Raw genomic sequence first — 19,566 nt, forward strand, 5'->3', positions numbered from 1 at the left:
ATAAAAAAGAATACCAATGATTTTACATATTTAGATGTTTATTTTTTGTCTCTTCGATATTCGTATTATACTGAATGACGCAAAATGTAAATAATCAGTGCATGCGTCAATTACATTATCATTTTCATAGTAAAAAAAAACCGATGACCCATTGCGAATTCCAATCAAAATGTATTTTTAAAACAAACGTCAATCCGAAAATAAAATTGACCGTTGAAATAATTGAAATTATTGCATGCATCAAACGTGTTTTTTCTTCGGTTTTTTCTTCAGTTATTTGAATTTGAATGTTTATGACATTTCACACGAAGATGAAAATAAAGTGTGAGAGTTAAAACAACATTTGACGTTTTCGGTTAACAGTATTGCAAATCATTTCGTTTACATATACACATACAAACACATTTATAAAATTTTGCTTCATAAAAAATATATTTGTTCTGGACAACACAAGCAAGCATTTCTTCGTTGTGATGGGAAATGAAGTGAGCCTTAACGTCATAGATGACAAAAATATCGTTCGTTGTTTGAAAAAAAAAAATGCCGCCATAGTCAATGTACTGACATATCGACGTGAAGGTAGACGTGAGAAAAAATCAAGCGAAAAGAAAAGAGATTTTGTGTATGTATTAGTTTATCTGTATGACTTTTGTTCATACAATATTGTACAATGTGTGAGTGCACTATAGTTTCTTATTTGCATTAATCGAATGAGAAAAAGAGCGCGCGCGATTGAGTTTCTTCAACGTCTGGGATCCATGATGGATATGTATTTGTGAATACAAACACTCGCTCATGGCACATACACACATATTTTAACAGCAAAGAATGTGTATAGTGAGCTAAGCAGAGGCGCTTGTGTGCAACCGTGAAACATACTTAACGAAGAAAAAAGAAATATACAGAAAGAGTAATAGAGAGCGAGAGAGAGAGGAAGACTGAAAAAAAAAACCGAAAAAAGAAGAAGAAAGAAAGACACCAAACTGACAGACCAGATTTTTTTTTTGAAGACTTGAACCGAGTATATTCGATTTAGTAGATTTTGGACATTGCGTATACACATTTATATATTGTGCAACACAATACTATATATACACTCACTCGGGAAAAGAAGAGAAAGAGAGAATACTATATATCTATATATACATTAAAAAAAAAATAAAAATAAAAAATAATACTAAATAAGAACCCGTAGAATAAATGTTATTACATTTTTAGTTTTACATGTCGATGTATTGCTCTATCAAATCTAAATAAGGATAGTGAAGGAATTCGTGTTTTTGTGTGTATTATTTACATCGGTCAAATATATCGGAATTCTTGAATTCGTCGATATCGAAAACAATTTAACAAAAAAAAAAACGTAAGAATCCAATTAAAAAAGAAAAACAATTATTATTTTTCCGCGTTTGTGTTCGTTCGATGAATTGTTTCGGTGTGCACTAGTACGAAAGTTTCGAAAGTAATTTTTATTAAGTATTTCTTCTTTATATTTTGTTGGTTGTTTTGTCGTGTGTATTTTTGTTAGTCTGAACGTACCACACCCCTGATATATTTGGGTTTGATGCCATCACAAATCAACTGAGATACAAAAGAAACATTTTTTTTAAATATATATTTTTACACACATTCAAACAACCCAAGCGCCCAACGAAAATCATAATACGATGAATCGAATTCATGAACAGAATTTCCAAAATGCGTTCAACATCAAATAAGAATTTTTTTTCTTCTTCTTCTTCTTCTTCGTCTTGTACATTGCAAACCAGAAAAAGTAAAAACAACAACAGAGCGTGAATGAGCAAATTTATGTGCAAGGACTATTTTTAATTGGAAGCTAAAATTTAGCACACTTAATGCCAGGAAGATATTTGTTACCATCATCACCAATACAATGTATGCAAAAAAAAAACGTTGTTCCATACAAAATATTGCTCGTTTGAACATAACAAAACATTTCCATAAACCAAATGCCAACCATTTGTTTGTTCAAATTGAATTGAATAACAAAACAAAGTGAAACTTTTTTGAAAAAAAAAAAAGAGAGAAAGAAAAAAATTTCTCTTTTTTACATTTTTTTTTTTGGATGTTCGTCTAGATGTACGTTCCGTATATTTTGCGTGTGCTTGTGTGCGAGTCTGCATCAATCTCGTGTGTAAATGTAGTTTTATGCGTATGTATGTGTGTTTGTGAGTCAACACCATGGTTTGCCTTTGTAATTGTATGTGTGTACTTGTATGAGTGTGTATTCAATCGGGACAACACCGATCCCCCGGCAAAATAGTGAACGGTGACAAGTTCTTAGAAATGTAACAAGTTTCAACAAAAAAAAAATTTCAACTGTGTTTGACGAACTCACAGCTAACCATCAAATTCAATGGAATTCACATACGATACGATCGAATGACGTTGCCAGTAATGCCAGTGTCTCCCCATTCATAAACTTTTGCCCGTTCAACAAATCGACTAAAAATGTAAATATATATAATATATGAAAAACAAAGTTAAACGAAGTGAAGTCTGTGAAGAAGAGAGTTTCATCGTCAAACAAAATCACAAATAAATAAAATTGTAACAAATGGCAGCGGAAAAAAATGGTGACACAAATCTTACATTGTCTTAGGTGACTCAAGTTCAGGTGGTGAAACTATTTCATCGAATTGCATCAATGATTGAATTTCAATTTTTATATTTACATCGTTTTTCGCTTTTTCCTCTTGAATCTCATCATTGTTTGTGTGCATGCGTGTGTCTTGTTTTCGTTTCAAAGTTAGTTCAAATGAAATAATTCGTGTTCGCATAAGAAAAAAGAAGTATCGGTGTTCGCAAACGTAATCAATAAAATTGATTACTAGTGAAAGAAAAGAGAAAAAAATGCGTGTAAATGAAATGTGTCAAATTCCATATCAAATGGATGGACTGGAATGAGCGGAGAATAAAGTTCGACTTTTCCCATCATTCAAAGGTCATATCATAGGGTCATCATTTGAATACCACACGAACACAAGCATACACCGAATTAAATTGTCAGTGATTTAATTTAGAAGATGAAAGAAATAACCTAATTGAAAGGAAAAATTAAGCACATGAACGTATGAAATGCAGTCATACACATACCTTTGCTAAATTAATGTAAATAAATAAACCGTATCGAATTCGAGAGCGAGTGAATGAATAACACACACAAAGAGAGGGATCTCTATTACTCTAGAGAATGAGAACGAGAAAGAGAGAGAGAGAGGAAAGAATACCGTCATCAAGTCCATAGGCGCCAAATCAGCAACTAAAGCATAAATAAAATACATATTGAGCGCAAATTAGTGAGTGAGCGGACGCGCGTGCATACACCGACGACTTCGGAAAACGACAAATTTCTGTTTTGTGTTTACGTTTTATTTTCAGAATGAATTTTGCTCGTAACATACATTGGCTAGTGATGTTTTTTCATCTTCTGCTAATGTAAGTAGCTACACGGCTACTGCTCACTGTCGATTACTTGGTAACATTGACTATTACACCGCCATTCACATAGTTGCGGTGTGTGTTCGATGAAGTCACCTCGTGTCATTTGAACCGAGAGAACCACTCAGACCCATAACTTACAATAAGTAAATTTTTTTTATCTATTATTTATTTGATTCAGATTCGTGTGATATGTGTGTGCACAATAAGCCGCTTTAATACGCTGTTGATGTGTGTAATGTTGGTTGATATGAGTGCAAAGAGTAAACACAAGAAATAATATGTAAGAAGATTGAGAGAGAAAAAATCCAACACAACACACATCAAACGAGAGAAATAAATAGCTGAAATATAAATTATTCAAATCCGTTTGATAAATAGTAAATGCAACAAACTCTTTCTCTCTTTCCATCGGTCGTCTTCTCATTCTCAATAAGATGTACACGATATGAATGCGAACAGAGCAAAAACGCAACATTCATATGACAGTGTTTTGCACTTTGTTTCGGCATGGTGTTTTTTTCGGTTCGTTCTAATTATTATGTTTTCCTAGGCAAATTCAAAAGACGCTCTTCCCACCATTTCGGTTTAAAATACACAACAACAAAATATGCACACGCTTCGAAATTCTTGTGGCATGTACACAGTTTCATCAAGTAAATAGAAACAAAAAGGACAAATCAATTGAATTTGAAAGGGAATTGAAAACAAATATCGATACAATGCTCAGCATGTTACAATTAAGCAAAAAGTTACAGCAACAACAACACACCATATAAAACACCGTACATATTCTGTATGATTGTTGTAAAGCGCCGAACGTAAACAAGACGGGTTCAGTTGAAAGATACTTTACATTTCTCAAAAAATAAAAATAATAATAAATAATGATGATGCATTGCCACCGTTTTGTGCTTGTTAAATGATTTCACGTGAAATTCGATACATAAAATAAATGGTTGACGATCAAATGCAAAGTGAAAAGTGATTTCCGTCAATATTTCATACGAAAACAAAACAAATCAAAATTTGGAATTTATTTTTCCATGACGTTATTACTCAATACGTGTTGAACTTTATGAATAATTAAGTGTGAAATATTCATTCGCAACGATGATAAATCAAACAACCAAAATGGAATATATTTAATAATCAATGTTTTTTTTTTCTTTCTCTCTCCCCTTATTTTTTCATGTATTCATCAACATCAGGTTTATCAAATTGGAATCGTTTTATCGCCGTTTCATCAATAGAATTGGTGCTTCAAACATTTTGCGCGTGTAAACATTGTGCGTACCTCATTTAAATACACACAAAAGCTCACATATTCACTTATCAGCTCCATAATTGAATCTAAAGCATAAATAAGTACGTCTCGATTTTTATTGAAAATACACCGAAAATTAAATAAAAACCGTCAACCTGGAATTAATGGAGTTGGAGAATATTGTGGCCAATACGGTCTACCTCAAAGCGCGAGAAGGTACATTTTCATTTTCATAATTAATCATCATAATGACACAAAATGTGAATTTTACCGAGAACGCGAAAGATTGATGATATTTCAAAGACAAACAAAAACGAAAAATGTAATTACGTTAATTTTTGTGTTGGGTTTCTAATTTCATTGCAGGAGGATCAGATAGTAACAAAGGAAAAAGCAAAAAATGGCGAAAAATTTTACAGTTCCCACACATATCACAATGCATACATCTCAAAGACAAAATAGGTGAGTCATAATTGAATAAAAACACTCGAATTCATTTTTTACATGATTTCGGACATCTTTTCGGGCATTTTATTTATTTATTGAATTATTTATTGAATTGTGTTGTTGTGCTTATTTTCAGATGTAAGTTACGGTTATGTTATAGATCAACAACCCATTGGCAGAATATTGTTTCGATTGTTTTGTGAAAATAAGCGGCCACTCTACTATAGATATATTTCCTTCTTGGATAATGTTACCAGGTTTGTATGGAGAAACAATAACAAAAAAAAAGAATTAATAACAATTTGATACCGTTAATTGTGTGTATTAGAACACAAGAATTAGATCAAAAATGCATAAGATTAATGTTTCAAAAAACGAATCAACACACAATCAGAATTTAAATTTGAATATTCCATACGTCCGGTGAAATTTATTATTATTATGTTTTAGCTGAAAAATGTATGGACCAATTGTTTAAACAAATATCATGACGATGGTAAAGTAAAATGAAATAGCTGGTCTCAAAAGTGTTTTTTTTGCATGTTCTTTCAACGAAATGTCTGGAAAGGTTCAAAATTGGTTGATTCGTCTTTAGAACATATACTGTAAATGAAACTGTTTTTGTGTTTGTAACACCCTAATGCGGACTATAATTATTATTAATCAGGGAACGTATCTAGTTTCTAGTTACGTCAATTATCAAATATGTATGATACAATGGTATATTAACGTTATCGAATTTCAACATTTATGATAGATATGAGCTAGAGTATGATGAAAATCGCTTGGATATTGGCTGGGATATTGGGAGGCGTTTTCTTGGCATTGAATGTGAAAATAATGGAATTAGTGTTACAACAAATCGATGCGATGACGATGTGGTATTACAATTTGCCGACAACAACGATGACCGAAGCAATGATGCGACAACACCAAAAGAAGAAACAACAAATGCAACAACAACATCAACAGAAACAGCAACAGTAACAAATCCAAACACAAAACCAGTCTCAAATACAACAACCAGCACATCGAACAAATTACCCAAAGAAATTGTGAATGCGGATTTGAGCAATAATGATGACGTTGTCAGCAACAATAAAGACATAACATCGAAAGAGACAAATGTGAATGGCGAAAAAGATGAGCTGGTATTAGATGTTTTAAATGACGATCTCATAGAAAAAGTTCGAGTGAAAATTTCATGTAAGTATTTATTCGATAGCAAAATTCATGTCAAGTTTCGCAATAACTTTAGTTATTTAATTTAATTCTTTTTTTTTTAACTTCCTTGAAAATGATTGCGTTGAACGAATCAGAACAAAAAACAAATGTATATTAAGAACAACTCTGACCGTGTGCAAACATTCATACTCCCCATTGATTGAGATTTACGACTTTTTAAATACATATATATATTTTCTCTTCTTGCATGCATTCTCCACACTCCACAGTAGGCAGTAAGGAGGTTTTCGAACCGTGTGTTACCGCAGTTAAATCATTTCTAGCTGGAGAACCATTTAGCGAATTTGAAGCATCAATGTATTTTCATAGGTAAGCAATAATCACATAATTTAACCATGTATTCAATTCGTTCCACAATCACTATGACCAATTGCGAACAAGTTTTAAAATTCGATTTTGAAATAAAATTCAAGATTGTGCGTGTGACAGGGCAATGAAAGAAACATTTATGCACGAACGCAACGCAAACAACATGGACAAAACAACAAAATACTAATAAAATTGCAATTTAAAATTAAAATAATATGCATTGGCATTTTATTTGCAACTCTCTACTTAGGTATCTTCAATGGAAGTGGTTAGAAGCTCAACAAGTTACATATAAAACTTTTCGCATGTACCGTGTACTTGGAAAAGGTGGATTTGGCGAAGTGTGTGCATGTCAGGTTAGTTTTATTTAGTCATTTAACACACATATTTTCCATTTTAATTAATTGAAATGTAAATAAATAACTCAATTGCATTTGACATTTTATTTATCGGTTTGTTTCCCTCATTTTATTTCAAGGTTCGCGCCACTGGCAAAATGTATGCGTGTAAAAAATTAGAAAAGAAACGTATTAAAAAACGTAAAGGTGAATCGATGGTATTAATTGAGAAACAAATTTTACAAAAAATCAACTCAAGATTTGTCGTTAATTTGGCTTATGCATATGAGACAAAAGACGCACTGTGTCTGGTATTAACTATAATGAATGGTAAACAACATTTTTCATCATTGATGTTGAACGAAAATAAAATGTTAACCAAATTTCTGTCGCAGGTGGTGATTTAAAATTCCATATTTACAATATGGGTGGTGATCCTGGTTTTGAATTGGTTCGCGCTCGATTTTATGCAGCCGAAGTGGTGTGCGGTTTAGAGCATTTACATCAACAAGGCATTGTCTATCGTGATTGTAAGCCGGAAAATATTCTGCTTGACGATCATGGTCATGTTCGCATCTCCGATTTAGGTTTAGCGGTTGAAATTCCGGAAGGTGAAATGGTACGCGGCCGTGTTGGCACTGTTGGTATGTAAATCCATTTTTCTTGCGAAAATTCTCGAATATCGATTGAAATATAATGGATAATAATAGGCTATATGGCGCCCGAGGTAATCGACAATGAAAAATATTCATTTTCACCGGATTGGTTCAGTTTTGGATGTTTATTATATGAAATGATTGAAGGGCAAGCACCGTTTCGACTGCGCAAAGAGAAAGTTAAGCGGGAAGAGGTCGATCGGCGAGTTAAGGTATGACCATCATTTTATTTCTTTCGAAATGTCTGGAAGAAAACTCATCAACGATTTCGTTTAACTCGAATGTTTAGGAAGAGGCAGAAAAATATTCGCATAAATACAGCGATGAAGCCAAATCACTGTGCCAACAACTATTAGCAAAGACTGTAAAAACTCGCTTAGGTTGTCGAAATGGTCGTTACGGTGCACGTGAAGTGAAATTGCATAATTTTTTCAATTGTATCAATTGGAAGCGTCTTGAAGCTGGAATGGTGGACCCACCATTTGTACCCGATGTAAGTATTTATGTTCATAATTGAGTATCACATTTCCATTATAAATGTGAATTGTTTATAATTTTATTTTAGCCACACGCCGTCTATGCAAAAGATGTGTTAGATATAGAGCAATTTTCAACAGTAAAAGGTGTCAATTTAGATGCATCCGATGAGAATTTTTATTCAAAATTTAATACCGGTTCCGTGTCAATATCATGGCAAAATGAAATGATTGAAACCGAATGTTTCAGCGAACTGAATGTATTTGGAGTAAATGACAATCCAACACCGGATTTATTATTAAACGCACAACCCGTTGTTGATAAGCCAGGCTGTTTTCCATTTCGACGAAAGGTGCGTATTCTTCGAAACCTCTACAATATTCACAATTTCAACTAAAATTCTTTTTTTTTTTGCACGCAGAAAAAGCAACCAGCAAGAAGTCGACCAGTGCCGATACCCGAACACCTATTAGCAACCAGCGAATCAAGACGGACAGCCAAAGTCGAAAGCTGATAACTTCCCAACGATTTTATTGAACAAAAGAGAAACAAAATTAATTAATACCAATGAAATTGTTGTTTGTTAAAAAGAAATGTCTTATAATGATAAAAAGAAAACCGGAACAAAAAAACTTTTTTCCATTCTATTGAATAAATAAGGAACAAATATTACATTAAAAAGCCCAGCAACACACTGTTTTCTGCACAGAACAAAAATAATTAACTTTAATCAATGTATTCTAAATTCATGTGCATATAAATATATATAGAAATCGAATTTCATTTTCTTTCTCATAAAACATAACAAAGTAATAAATGGAAAGCGAACATTTGGAGAAATATGAAGTCCCACTTATGCATAATTTGTGACTAGTTTATGAGTGATTTCAGACAAACAAATAAGTAACAAAAATGATAAAAATATTAGATTGATTTTTGCATACTTAGATATAAATGAGACAGATTTTTTTCTTTTCTCTCGATTCAACAACAAAATTCCGACAAAAATAGATGGATTTTTTTCGCACAAAGTAAACATAATCATTGCGTAAACAAAATGAAGTTTGGTCACATAATCCGAATTAAACCTATATGCCCAGCTAAACGAACAAACATAGTGTTATTATTTGAATCAATAATTTCCTTTTGCAATATAAACATCAATATTGCACATGAATTAAAATGTTGAAAAAAAAATAGATATTTAAATCAAATAATGAATGAAACACCATAATTCGTAAAATATAGTTCACAAGATGTGAAACATTGTATCGAATTATACTTCATTTTATGTACATAAATCAAATGATCCATTTCCAGTTCAGTTCACTTCGAATAAAAAAAAAAAAACAAAAAACAAAAAAAAAATAGTTTACCCAGTAAAAAAAGGTGTTAAACGTCATGCTTTATTTGGTGTGCGTAGTTCGTATTCTCACCAATTCTACTTTAATATGTATGTTAGAAAGCAAGCAATAATAAGGATGAGACAAAGAAAATAACGAACAAAATTTCTATTCCTCTTTAAAGTAAAAAAAAGTGTATGTCGCATTTGAATTTGTTTTTCTCGTTTACATAAGAAGTGTTCTTGATTATTATTTTTTTGTGGCCAGTGAGCATTTTTTCCATTTTAGATGTCATCAAAGTTACCGAATAAATGAAAACAATTTTAGATTACTTAGCAAATGAAATTTTTGTGATAAAAAAATCCGCACACATACACACAAAAAAAAATTATTTTTTTTTTCAAAGCCTCATAAACAACAGCAACAACGACGACGATCGTCAATTAGAAACACAATATGCATACAGTTAATCCGTGCACTCGACTCAAACCATACCGTTCTATGATTAATAGTCACAGTTTGACGATTTTTTATACTGTGACTCTTGAATCATCATCATATATTCACAAGGCTTGTGACAAATGCAAATAATTTCATTTTTTTTGCTTCATTTTTAACCTTCTGAATGAATTTCAAACATTTTTCATGCGATTGTTGGTCATTTAGTTTCATGTCGCCATTTTGAACATTTTCATTTTATTCTCGATAAGTTTGCATATAAGTTTCAAATGTACCTAACTATTTTAATGTGCTTTGATGTGAAATAGAATCAATGCGACACAAAAATTACTTCAACAAATCGAAATGTATACGCGCACGTACATTATGTATGCTCGCGATCGTCCGTACAATTGATGGCACAAAACAATTTAAATGCGTAATTGGTTTGAAATGACGCATGTGCTTATTATTTCAATTGCAATTGTACGCGATTTAGCCTTGAATGAAATATTCTTGGTGTTGATAGCACATTGTATTCCATACACCGAGAAAAATGTGTCTGTGTGAAATGAAAAGAAAAAAAAAAACAAAAAATTGAGGTAAATGTTGATTGCAGTACAGAAATTATCAGAAAAATTGTAACTGCCGTAAAGCAACACATTTTAAACTGCGATTTGTCAGTGCATATTTGGACCGACAACACAATTGATAGGCCATGTGTTTTTTATGCACATTTGATTACATGCGCGCAATATGTTTAATTCACAAAATGAGGAAAGAGCTGAGATATGCAATAAACAACATGTACAATGATAGACAAAAACTATTAATTATATATTTATATAAATATATCACAACAATAAAAATAGAGGAAGACTCTGTTTCTTCTTCTTAGAAAAAATGAACAATGAGTAAACAGTGAAACTTGTTAACACGCACACACACATACACACATCTTATCTCTGTTGCTTAATATATACCAAATTATACTGTCTATAAAACCAACAACATTTTAGATTATGTGTATGTTATAAAGACATGCATATTATGCAAACACAATTTTACTACTAGATTTTATTGTCATCAGTTTACTTTAGTAATTTTAGTAACTATTTTGATATAATCGAATCGCTGAAAAGCTCAATTAAACTTTACAACAACTTCAAAACGTATCCAAAGTATTGAGTCGGTGCCAAACAGGAGATATGAATTTCAAATCATTGTGAAAATTCGTGTCCAGTTTTCTTTTCGATTTGTTTGTGAAAGAAGCGAGGAAATCAAAATTGCGAATAAAATTTAATTGAGTTTTTCAAAAGAGCTATCTTTTGCGAAAAAAAACCATTTCTAAGAAAATATATAATATTACTATAGTAAAATAAAAGAAGAAAAAAAAAACACTGACGCAGTATAAGAATTCAATTGTCAAATTGTATACATATAAACAAACAAAAAAAGGTCTTATGATCGGGCCAAAGTGGTGATCGCACTCCCACCCCCCAAAAAAAAATAATTATGTCCGAATATCAATAATGATTTTTGACGGAAAACGTGTTACGCATAGACAAGCGCTCAAGCACATGTACTTACCGATTTCTTTTATAGTTCACTCTCATTTAAGGCTTTCTTTTTTCATTATAATTGTCGAATTTCTTTTCTGTGAATAAAACAGCCGATCAACATATTTATTAAGAATAAGAGTTAATAAGACGACATCATGCAATTCAAAGTATTCATTTCACAAAAGTACACCGCTAGGGGCAGAGCAGTACTAGAATAATAATTTTTGTTTAAAGTAATTCTATGGTGTGAGTAGTAATCCATATTAATCCGCAGTAATACACACTTGTGTAAATTCTAACAGCAGTGCAATGACGTTTCATATCGTACACATATCGTGAATTACATTTGTTAGGAATAAAGCGATCGTCGTATATTGCGGATTGAAACAATTTATTCGATATTTATTAAATTAAATTCGATATTTTCCATTTTTTAACAATAAAATGTCTCATCCGAAATATACGACGATCGCTTTCTGCCTAGCAAATGTCATACACAACGTACACATGAAACGTCATTGCACTGCTGTTAGAATTTACGTAAGTGTGTATTACTATGGATTAATATGGATTACTATTCACAACATAGAATTACTTTAAACAAAAATGATTATTCTAGTACTGCTCTGCCCCTAGGTACACCGAGTTGTTATTTTTTTTAGTGGTACATTTACTACGATGATCGTGCATACTTTCCTTAAATGGATTGTTAATTGAGATTCATATACATTTACTCATTTTTAAACATTATTTTTCATCATATTTCATTCATGTTGAACAAAATAAATCGTTTCCTTTAAATTATGATAATGATTCAATGGATTAAACATTTCTCGATGCATTTATATATTATCAAGCAGAAATGAGAAATTTTTGAATTAAGAATGTAACGTATTTGTCATTTCTATAAAATATTCAATTTCATCAGAAAGAATTTCATACGAATAAGTTCTATAGGGAAAAGATATAAAAAAAAATGACGCCTTCAATGAATACTCTAAGGGAAAAAGACGGAATTTTAAATAAGAGAAAAGATGCACACACACAAGTCTATCATTTTAAATATAAGAGAGTGAAATAAAACAAAAAACCATTTTAAGTTTTGTTTTTCTAATTATTATTTACAAATTAACTTTTCTAATTACTACGAATGATCCCTTTAGTATATTTAATTCATTCGGTTTGCTTAAGATTCAATCATTGCTCCTCATTTAAATTCGAGAAGAAAAAAAAGTATTGTAATATTCCCCCAAGTAGTTGAATAGTAACTTCAACAAAGTGTCATATGTAAATAATGATTTCCATAAAATTATGACAAATATTTAAAAAAAAAGAATGTGTTTTTTCTTGTTGTTTCCAGCTTGAAAATGTGAAAGGTGAGAATTATTTCAGATAGAGATCTTTTAACACAGGAACATAAAAATGGTAAAATTGCAATCTGAAATTGCATTCTGAACACTGGTATGGAAATTGTACCACACTTTCTGACATCAAATTTAAACCAAGGAAAAAAAAGAAATATTTAAGCAAAAAATGTGAGTCTGTTTAGTGTAAACTGTATCTCTACAAATAAAAATGAGTTTTTGATTATACTTACATCGAAACCGAATAATGGAGAGGGTGAATTTTGAAAAAAAAAACCCAATCAAATCCAAAGATATTTTCTCTTAAAAAAACCCTGGCAAATCGAAAGAACTTCGAAAGGGTAACATACCGCCAGGGGGAGAATAAGTCCCCTTGTCAGAAGGTATGAATTGTTCTAGCTTTCCATAGAAAATGTGACAAAGCATTCTTTTGTAGAAAGCATAAAGAACATTTGATGTGATACATTCAGTTTGTAATCAGACGGTGACCACTTTGATACGCGATCAATGGAAAAATGACTAACGAGATGCATTAAACCTATTAAACTTGATGTCATCCAATTTTTCTCAGAAACCTATTTTATCAAATCAACATCAATCTTTTGTAAAAAAAACTTCATCCTATTCAATATTTGGTGCGTAAAAAAATGTATCGACCAAATTAGAAGTGGTTCAATTGTTATTTATCAAACCGACTGAAAAAGAAAAAAAAAACAGCTACAGAATGTGAAATGCTTTAATAAAAATTCATTCAATTAAACAAATTTTCAATATATTCAAAGTATTTGAGAAAAAAAGTGTTCACTATATATTTATGAAATGCTTGTTTCACCGTAAACACGCTAGATTTAGATATGTCGTAATAGGTGTTTCCATACAGAAAACCTAAGTCGTCTCGACTTTATTAAAACCGCCAACAAATCTTTGGTTGAACTCACATAAGAGTTGCCTCTTCATTCATAACCGTATTAATTTCGCTTGGTTGAATATCGAAATTCGTTGTTAATGTTGTTGTTGTTGTTGTTGTTGTTGTTGCCGTTACTGGTTGCTGTTGTCCATAGTTCCGTTTTATCTATTTATTACGACGACACAAAGTGGCGTTAGAATGAACTTTGATGTGTAAAGTGTTAATGCTTAACGTGTATTTAGTCACGTAATTCATTTGTGGCCGCTGTCACATCAGATTTTTACGGTATCAAACTATTCACTTACGAATTGAAATAATCAACAGCCAGACATAATTATGATGATGATGATGATTATGATGATGATGATGATTATGATGCAAACGCGACCGCGTACGCCTTCCATGCTTCTACTTCGTCGTTGTCTTCCACACCAAATATGCCAATTGATTTATCGATATTGGATTTTATATTTAATGTGACCATTTTCAGTAAATAGCCCATCATCATTGATTTTACGTGTGAATATCAGTGTACAAAGTGAAATCATCTGAAAAATATTGAAACAGTATGTGCGTGGCTGGTGTTTGGTTCGCGATCAAAATTTATGTGAAGAGCAAACTATGTGCTTTGCCAATCCAAGTCAAAATATATTAGGTTCTTTTGGTGTTCATATCACACGGTGTCGTTGATGCTGCTTATTTTTTTTCTGTCTTTTTTTTTGGTGTCTATAAGCGTATATTTGCAAGAAATAGTTGTCGATTCATTGAATTATAAAGTCATCTGGAAAGTTATTTTCAATAGTGGTGAACAGATACCTCCGAACATGAATTAAGCTCATTCTAACGATTCTTATTTGAAGTAGTGTTTTTTTTATAATTCCTTCGATACATAATCGTGAATTCTTTGTGAATTTTAAACGGAAAATCCTGTTGAATGCACACCAACACACAAAAAATCAAATTATGAAGTTGACCGGTTGTTTTTTTTTATGTACGGTGATTTACTGTGAACTATTAACGATTGTGGTGTCGCATTCAACATTGGAAGAGGCACAACAAATTAATCCCAGTCCAGCGAAAAAATATCGAAAAAAATTACGCAAAGAAGAAGGAGCGATAAGGCTTGTTGGCGGTTCGAATGACTATGAAGGTAGGAATACTTGTACGATTCGAAAAAAAAGAGAAGTGAATTTCATTCGAAGTAAATCAATAGTGATTGCAATTCGAAGGAAATCAATAGTGATTTCGGTAAAATGTGTGTTTTTTCTTCAGTGAAAATTGTGTTGATATAAATTTTGAACGATTTTTGCAACCTAATTTTCGGCTGAAATTCATGTTTTTTGGAATTAAAATTTGTAATATGAAATGAATTATACACAATTGGACTCTTTTAAACATCATTAATTCATTTATTTCGTTTGAATTTCATCGATATTTGTATTTGGAAATGGAATTTAAATACTTTGTGCAAATCATAGATTCTGAATTTTGCGATACAAAGGGGGGGTTAATTTTTAAAAAATGTAAGGGGTAAATTGATTATTCGGATACATGCGCGCCGGGGAGTTTTCTTGGAATAGCTGTTTGACCCCCACCTGAGGCAAATTTTACAAAATTTACCCGGGTACATTTTTGGAGATTTACCTGTTTGACTGAGATTGTCTGAGTTTTTTTTTTATTTGCCATATAAATACAAAACAAATAGCATAAATACACTGATTTTGGAATGGTTCCCTGTCAAACTTGCAAAACTTCGTCTCGCTTTGCTCGCCAATACGAATTTTTAATTGTTTCTCTCATACAAAATTGTAATTTTAATTTTTCCATATAAATACCCCCCATCCCCTCCTTCCCTCGAGACCAAAGTCAATTTGACCCCCCTTGATAAAAAAACCGTGCGCCATGAGTGTTTCTCCGGGGAAGTAGGGAGATTTAATCCGACCCCTTCTCAGAAGCTATGAATTTCATTGCTAAGTACGTCCAGCACTAATTTGTTTCCAGTTTTACTATTCTATGCTATATTGCCACATCAGTTATATAATATTTCTGTTCCACTTTTTCCGATCAATTTTTTTTGCTCTTTCATCATAAACCACAAAATACGTTTTGCTGAATATATATTCAATAAATGCCAGTCATAGCACCCACACAGTTTGAATAAAATAACGTATTCAGTTGAAGATTTGTTTTTTTTTGTCGAAATGGCGAAAAACACAATTCCCACAACATACATACCTACTACGAAAAATATTATGGCATACATGCATATTTTGGATGCGATAGTATTCCGCATTTGGTCAAATATGAGAAAGAACACATTTTTTATTTGCTTTGTCCCGCAAAACGGGATCGATTGAATTTGTGTTTGAATGTGCATTTGAACTAACTGACATCGATTTTAATATGGAAATATATTCATTTTATTGAGAAACAACATCATGCAAAAATGAATTCGTATGATTAACATTTCGAAAATTGTTGTTTTTTGTTAAGTTATTTGAATAAATACCAATAAAAGTACCAATCGTATACTGTATACACCTGTTTCAAAAATAATCGAATCGGATAAAAATGTTTGCAATCTCTCTCTTTCTTTCTTTCTCTCTCTCTCTCACACTCACACATTTATTCACACGCATAGGAAATGTTGAAATTCTTCACGATTCGAAATGGGGTAATATATGCGATGACGAATGGGATGAAAATGAAGGACGAGTTATCTGCAGCCAATTGGGTTTCATTGGTTACGTGAAAACAACGCACAGCGGATATTTTGGGATGGCAAGACGTAAGATGTGCTCAAATTCAAAATAAAAAAAATGCACGTTAGCTTTTGTCGAGCATTAATTAAACCAAAATTTATATACTTTGTTACCTTCACACGGACGCATGTATGCATACACACGCTCACATTTGTGCGAACAGGAAGATTCTGGATGGATAATATGCAATGCGATGGTGATGAGACTGAAATTAAACATTGCCGTTTCGATGGATGGGGTAAGAATGATTGCGAGGCGTCCGAAGCAGCGGGTGTTGTTTGCAAAGGATCTAATGAATTGACGGCAACAATGTCATCGGTTCAGGTGAAAAAAGCATCAAAACATTTACTGAACCGAAAGTATGAGATTGAAATACGGCTTGTTGGTGGCCGAAATAGGTACGAAGGCCAAGTGGAGGTGAGTTTAAGACCATTTTCATACACACACACACAAACACACAAACCGGTAAATGTGCTCAAGTTCATCAAAACCGACTTGTTTTCAGATTCGCTTCAATTCGGTAATGAAGAAAGGTCACTGGGGTGGCATTTGTGGCGATGGGTGGTCGTTATTAGAGGCAAATGTTGTGTGTAAATCATTAAATTTGGGCTATGCCAGCAACGCATTGCATACGGATTTATTTGGTAATGATACGCTGTCGAAAATACTCATCAGTGGCACAGAATGTTATGGCAACGAAACATCACTACAAGATTGTCGGCATCATGAATTGGGAAATGTTATGTGTCCAGGTGACCAGTCAAAAGTAGCGGCCGTCATTTGTAATGAAGAAATGGCCGATCTTGTTTTTGATTATAACGAATTAACGGCGAGCGCACATTTAGAAGATCGACCGTTGGTATTATTGCAATGTGCAATGGAAGAAAATTGCTTAGCATCTCGGGCATATGAAATTCAACGTGATGTTAATGATTGGCATATGGAAACGCGACGCTTACTTAAATTTACCGCCCGTACATTGAATACGGGAACCGCTGATTTTCGCTCAAATATTCCGAAACATCTATGGGAATGGCATTTGTGCCATCAACATTATCATAGCATGGAAGTGTTTGCAACATTCTATATTTACAATAGCACCGGTCATCGTGTTGCAGAAGGTCACAAAGCATCCTTCTGCTTAGAAGATAATCAGTGCCTGGATGGCATTCAACCGCGTTATGCTTGTGCAAACTTTGGTGACCAAGGTAACATTTTCTATTTTTTTTTAAACTTATTTATTATCATTATTCCGTTATGTACTTGATTGAATATGATTTCTATTTGTTCTCACAATGTATGCAGGCATTTCCGTAAATTGCTCCGATATATATCGATTCAATATCGATTGCCAATGGGTTGATATTACCGAAATGGAAACCGGAACCTACACCATCAAAATATCTGTAAATCCCGAATTCAAAATTGGTGAAATGACATACGAAAACAATGCGGCCAAATGTACTTTACTTTATACGGAAACTTATGCTCATATATTTGATTGCAAACATGAGCGCCCATAAAGATTCCACAAAATTGCTGAAAAATGAAATATCGTGGCCTTAAAATGCGTCGTAAATTAAATTGAATGTAATCATCCGCTTTAATGGATCCGTAATACATTACGCTACTTTTTGAATTTAAATTACCTTTTTACCGGCATTTTGAACATTTATCCGACATGTTAAACTATGTAATTAGATTAAAAACTGTATATTAAGTATTTATGCTCATAAATACTGAATTTTGCGCAAAGAGATAGACCTATTAATATGTGTTTAGTTACTTTCGCACTCTCAATTTAAATAGGTTCTTGTTTTTTAAGTGTTTCCTAAAAAAAATCCCAAACTTTCAACGGTGAATTAATTTTGACAATAGCACCGCTCTTGTCTTCATTAAAACCATGGAGTTTGCATGTATTTTTTTTGCTTGCATATTGATTGTTGGTAAAAGGTTTGTTATTTTATTCAATTTCGTTATTGCTAATTATTTACTCTTCTCTTAATATTTACACACATTTTAACAAAAAGAACGAAGAAAAGAAACCACATTCATAAAACAAAATAGAGAAGCTTTCGGCACCTGAATTAATACATTTTACATTTGAATTGTAATCATTCCATTGAGATTCTTAAGTGTGATTAAGTGAGAGCAAATTAGCGAGAAATGCCGCAAACGATGGAATACAACACACGTGAATGGAAATGATAAATGATAAATGAGAGAATAAAAGTGTCCAAATGATTTGAATTTCAACATGAAAATGATGGAGGCGTGTGTAGCACGGTAAAAGATAACGCTTAAAATCATCATTCATTTGTCCCCGACAACGAATTTCAATTGTAGCCCAAAGCGTATGGATAGAAAATCATAAACTTTGCTGTGAAACATTCACCACTTGTTCAGGTTTTAAACGTGCACAACAAAAATTCTGTCGTGTGTAAGCTGTGCGATGGTTTTATGCTATGAAATACATATCATTGAATAAAGTGATATTGGTTGTGACGGTGAATGGGGTTGCAAAAAGAGGCGATTTGAAGAACAATGACACAAACAAAGTTCTCTAGTAGAAACGACCAGAAAAGAATACAACAACAACAACAACAAAAAAATACCAACGATTGAATGTATGAATATTGCATGCAACCGAGAGCCATTCGTATGTTATTCACATCAATTTTATTGCTTTCAAGATGATTTGCAATTCAGAAGGACTACAACGAAAGCAAGCACAATTTGGTGCTTTCGAGATGATATTGTGAAACGGTTTTTTTTTTCGATAGAAAACACATCAAGTACTTAAGTTGCTTACAAACATATAACAAAACGATGACGAAGAAAAAGGGTGGAGGAAGCGAAAGAAGAAGTAGATGAAGAGAAAAAGAACCATAGACTCATCGTTACGATAAAGCTCCAAATAATCTCTTTCATCCATATAGAGTACAGCGAACCATGTATATATCCACGGCAACGTTGACGGCTGCTATTT

The 19,566-nt window shown here is 32.5% G+C and overlaps 2 protein-coding genes across 6 annotated transcripts; both read left to right on the forward strand.

The window, feature by feature from the left end:
• Nucleotides 1–605: 605 nt before the first annotated feature.
• LOC116352119 (G protein-coupled receptor kinase 2) lies at nucleotides 606–9,310 on the forward strand. Of its 5 annotated transcripts, none has more exons than XM_031784426.1 (13): nucleotides 606–622; nucleotides 4,674–4,945; nucleotides 5,096–5,191; nucleotides 5,313–5,433; nucleotides 5,934–6,382; nucleotides 6,631–6,730; nucleotides 6,981–7,086; nucleotides 7,209–7,398; nucleotides 7,464–7,712; nucleotides 7,779–7,936; nucleotides 8,014–8,217; nucleotides 8,290–8,553; nucleotides 8,623–9,310. In XM_031784426.1, exons 2-13 carry the CDS (start codon nucleotides 4,894–4,896, stop codon nucleotides 8,713–8,715), a joined length of 2,082 nt encoding a protein of 693 aa, XP_031640286.1. In that variant the 5' UTR covers nucleotides 606–622; nucleotides 4,674–4,893; the 3' UTR covers nucleotides 8,716–9,310. The 5 variants fall into 5 exon arrangements, with proteins under 5 accessions (XP_031640286.1, XP_031640282.1, XP_031640284.1 ...); XM_031784422.1 differs by lacking the exon at nucleotides 606–622 and adding an exon at nucleotides 1,020–1,363; XM_031784424.1 differs by lacking the exon at nucleotides 606–622 and adding an exon at nucleotides 1,361–1,462.
• Nucleotides 9,311–14,397: 5,087 nt separating this feature from the next.
• On the forward strand, nucleotides 14,398–18,344 carry LOC116352121 (lysyl oxidase homolog 2). The gene is made up of 5 exons (XM_031784427.1): nucleotides 14,398–14,965; nucleotides 16,457–16,603; nucleotides 16,741–16,994; nucleotides 17,083–17,785; nucleotides 17,883–18,344. Exons 1-5 carry the CDS (start codon nucleotides 14,779–14,781, stop codon nucleotides 18,098–18,100), a joined length of 1,509 nt encoding a protein of 502 aa, XP_031640287.1. The 5' UTR covers nucleotides 14,398–14,778; the 3' UTR covers nucleotides 18,101–18,344.
• Nucleotides 18,345–19,566: the final 1,222 nt, after the last annotated feature.

Source organism: Contarinia nasturtii, unplaced genomic scaffold, assembly GCF_009176525.2.
Source record: "Contarinia nasturtii isolate CC-2019 unplaced genomic scaffold, AAFC_CNas_1.1 Cnas_scaffold_187, whole genome shotgun sequence".
In the NCBI taxonomy this organism is placed as follows: domain Eukaryota; kingdom Metazoa; phylum Arthropoda; class Insecta; order Diptera; family Cecidomyiidae; genus Contarinia; species Contarinia nasturtii.